At 54.9% G+C, this 3,044-nt stretch overlaps 1 protein-coding gene across 1 annotated transcript; it reads left to right on the top strand.

Moving 5' to 3' along the window:
• Positions 1-571: 571 nt before the first annotated feature.
• On the top strand, positions 572-2,421 carry LOC147732823 (uncharacterized). The gene is made up of 2 exons (XM_086958869.1): positions 572-1,079; positions 1,355-2,421. Exons 1-2 carry the CDS (start codon positions 659-661, stop codon positions 2,371-2,373), a joined length of 1,440 nt encoding a protein of 479 aa, XP_086814995.1. The 5' UTR covers positions 572-658; the 3' UTR covers positions 2,374-2,421.
• The last annotated feature ends 623 nt before the right edge of the window (positions 2,422-3,044 follow it).

Raw genomic sequence — 3,044 nt, 5'->3', positions numbered from 1 at the left:
CAGCCACATCTGTAACAAATCCCCTTCAGTTCTCTGCGATCTTTTCCAGCGTGTGTCTTAGGGCCCGATGTAGGTAAACGCGATTTTCCGATTTCAAAATACCGAGGCGGGCCGAATCGGTATTCTGAAATCGGAAAACGATATGTAGGAAAAAAATACCGAATGAAAACCGAATCGGTCGGCATCGGTAATGAGAATCGGTACGTTCCGATTCAGCTTGTTCCGAATCGGAAATTACCGATTTGGCCAACAACGAATCGGAAAACACCGAATCGGCTCTCATCGAATCGGATAGTTCCGAATCGGCGAATACCGATTCGGTAAAAGCCGAATCGGTAAAAACCGAATCGGCAATCATAGACCCATGGCGAAAAAGCCCATAGGAATGCATTGCATGAACCGATTCGGCTTTTACCGATTCGGATAATACCGAATCGGATTTTACCGATTCGGCTAATACCGAATCGGTAAAAGCCGATTCGGCAATAGGCGATTCAGCCAATGAGGTGGCTCCCCCTCCCCCACCCAAACAGGGAGTGGCAACCCTGGCAGGTGCAGACAATTAAGAAGTTTCTAGAAGTTACTGGAAAGCCTGCCTGAGCCCAACACACAGTTAGCAGCAGTGGGAGAAGGAGGTTGCAGACTGAACAACAGCAGAATGGCAGATCAGGCAGGAAGCCAGAAGTCCTCCCAAAAGAGGAAGCCCAAATTCACCACCACAGAACTGCAGGTGCTGGTTGAGGAGGTGGTGAGGGTGCACCGCCAGCTCTTTGGCAGGCTGTCCCTCAACGTGCCAGACAGCACGAAGAGGAGATTGTGGACCGACATCGCACAGAAGGTCAATGCTGCTGGAGTCACCCCCAGGTCCATTGAGGAACTAAAGAAAAGGTTCTACGACCTCCGCAGCCTCACGAAGAGGAAGCTGGCCGAAATCCAGAGGCAGGCTGGACACACCGGAGGAGGCCAGAACCCGGCGCCACCCCTCACCGAGCTGGAGGAAATTGTCTCCAGCACCATCGAGAGGGCGAGCATCGTAGGGATCGGGACCCTGGACAGCACTGCGATGGCCACAGCTACAGGTAAGAAGCATGCGCATCATGACACACCCTACCAGACACCTCCCCATTAGACACAATGCATAGGCAAACACCAGCACTGTACTGCCACCAACATACAAGAGACAAGCATCATGGTACATGTAGTCAGCAGAAGTTAGCCAGATATGTCAGTGCAGAATCACAAGACAGGAAACAGTGTGACACGGTGTAAGGAGATGCAAGGACATGTGGAATGCCATAATTGTACTGCCTGTAATACATCGGCACTCAGTTTACAAATGCTTCTTTGTACCTAGGGGCACCATCAGGCAGCACCACTGTGGCAGCAGAGGGAGCCTCGACATCTACTACTGCAGTGGCAGGGCCCAGCACCAGCCAGCCTGGCCAGGAGGAGGAGGATGAGGATGAGGAAGGAGACACCACAGGGCTTGGAATGGAGGGAGTCCTGGTGATTGATTTCCAGGCAGTGCACTCCCCAGTACTGCCCAGCTCACCCCCCTTGCAATTTTCACCATGCAACTCCCCAACAAGGCAGACCATTCCGCCGACAACAGCTCCTGCCACAACCGTGGCCTTGCCACCCGTCCTACCTGTCCTGGGAGCAGGGGCACCGGGACCGGCCAGCACCACACCACCACCAGTGGCACCCCAGCCCACTCAGCAGGCCGGAGGCAGCAGTGCCAGACGCCGTGCCACCACCACCACCACCACCACTGCTGCACCAGCACGGGAGGGCAGTGTGTTCCTGGGCCTGGAGGGCCAGATGGTCAAAATCCAGCGCCAACAGGCCAGATCCACCATGGCCTGCCAACGCCAGCTCCTGCAGCACAACCTGCAGATGGGGGAGTTGGTGAAGGGGTTCCAGGCTGTTGTGGACAGCAACAAGGAGGTGGCAGCAGGGTTGGGCAGGCTGACCACTGCCATCACCCACTCCTCTGCCAGGCAGGAGGAGCATGAGGTTGCGCGCAGGAGGGATGCCCGGGTGCTCAACCGGGCCATGGCCCGCCTTGCATCGGCGACCGCCCAGCTGTGCATCCGAAGCGCAAATCAGGAGTCGGTGCAGAGTCAGCAAACGGCTGAGCTGACCAGGGGGATGGCCAGAATCACCACGGCCATGGAGGCCATGTTAATTTCAAACGCCGCCTCCAATCCTGCCCTGGACCTGGGTGATGCTGGAGACAGCAGCAGCCGCAGCAGCCCGGCCAGCGCTGCATCAGAGCCAAGGAGGAGCACCAGGCGATCCGCTGATGCTGCAGGCCATTCGGAGGGGGCCGGGGGACACCCCAGTGGGTCTGGAAAGCGGGCCAAAAAATAGGCTGGCAAGGGGGGATGATCATACCAGGACCCTGGACTTTATTTGTTTTGACAGACTCCATTTTTTAATGCACTTCAGTGATGTAACTGTGGTGCATCAGTATTAAAAATTTTATTTTCCAAGCAACATTTAGCTGTCTTTGCATCTGTACTCAGTCAGAAATAGTTCTCAGTGATCTCCTCACGTCTGTATCTGCCATCACATGGCGTACACACCCCAGCTGGCTGTGTCAGTGGCACAGCTTCGTCGTCGTCATAGTCCTCGTAGTCAGACAACTCCACCTCAGTGCCCTTCTTGACCGCAAGGTTGTGTAACATTGCACATACAGCTATGATCTTGCAGCAGGTGATGGGGGTATACTGCCTTGCACCTCCACTCTTGTGCAGGCATCTGAATCTACTTTTCCAGATGCCAAAGGTCCGTTCCACAACATTCCTGGTGCGTATGTGGGCCCGGTTATACCTCCTTTGGCTGGGTGTGGAGGGGTTGAGGTAGGGGGTGAGTATGAATGAGCGGAGGGCATATGCACTGTCGCCTGGAAGAGAAAGGGGTCACATTAGACACATGCATACATGTATTACACCTACCTACCATGTGTTATGGGGGTCTGATGATGTGGCTCACCTAGGAGGTATCCTTCTCCAAAATCGCCAGCCATCAGCCGTGCATAT

The sequence above is a fragment of the Lissotriton vulgaris genome, chromosome 2_1 (assembly GCF_964263255.1).
Source record: "Lissotriton vulgaris chromosome 2_1, aLisVul1.2, whole genome shotgun sequence".
NCBI classification, from domain to species: Eukaryota; Metazoa; Chordata; class Amphibia; order Caudata; family Salamandridae; genus Lissotriton; species Lissotriton vulgaris.
Note: the sequence above shows the minus strand (reverse complement) of the source record. Positions and strands in the feature narration are given on the sequence as shown.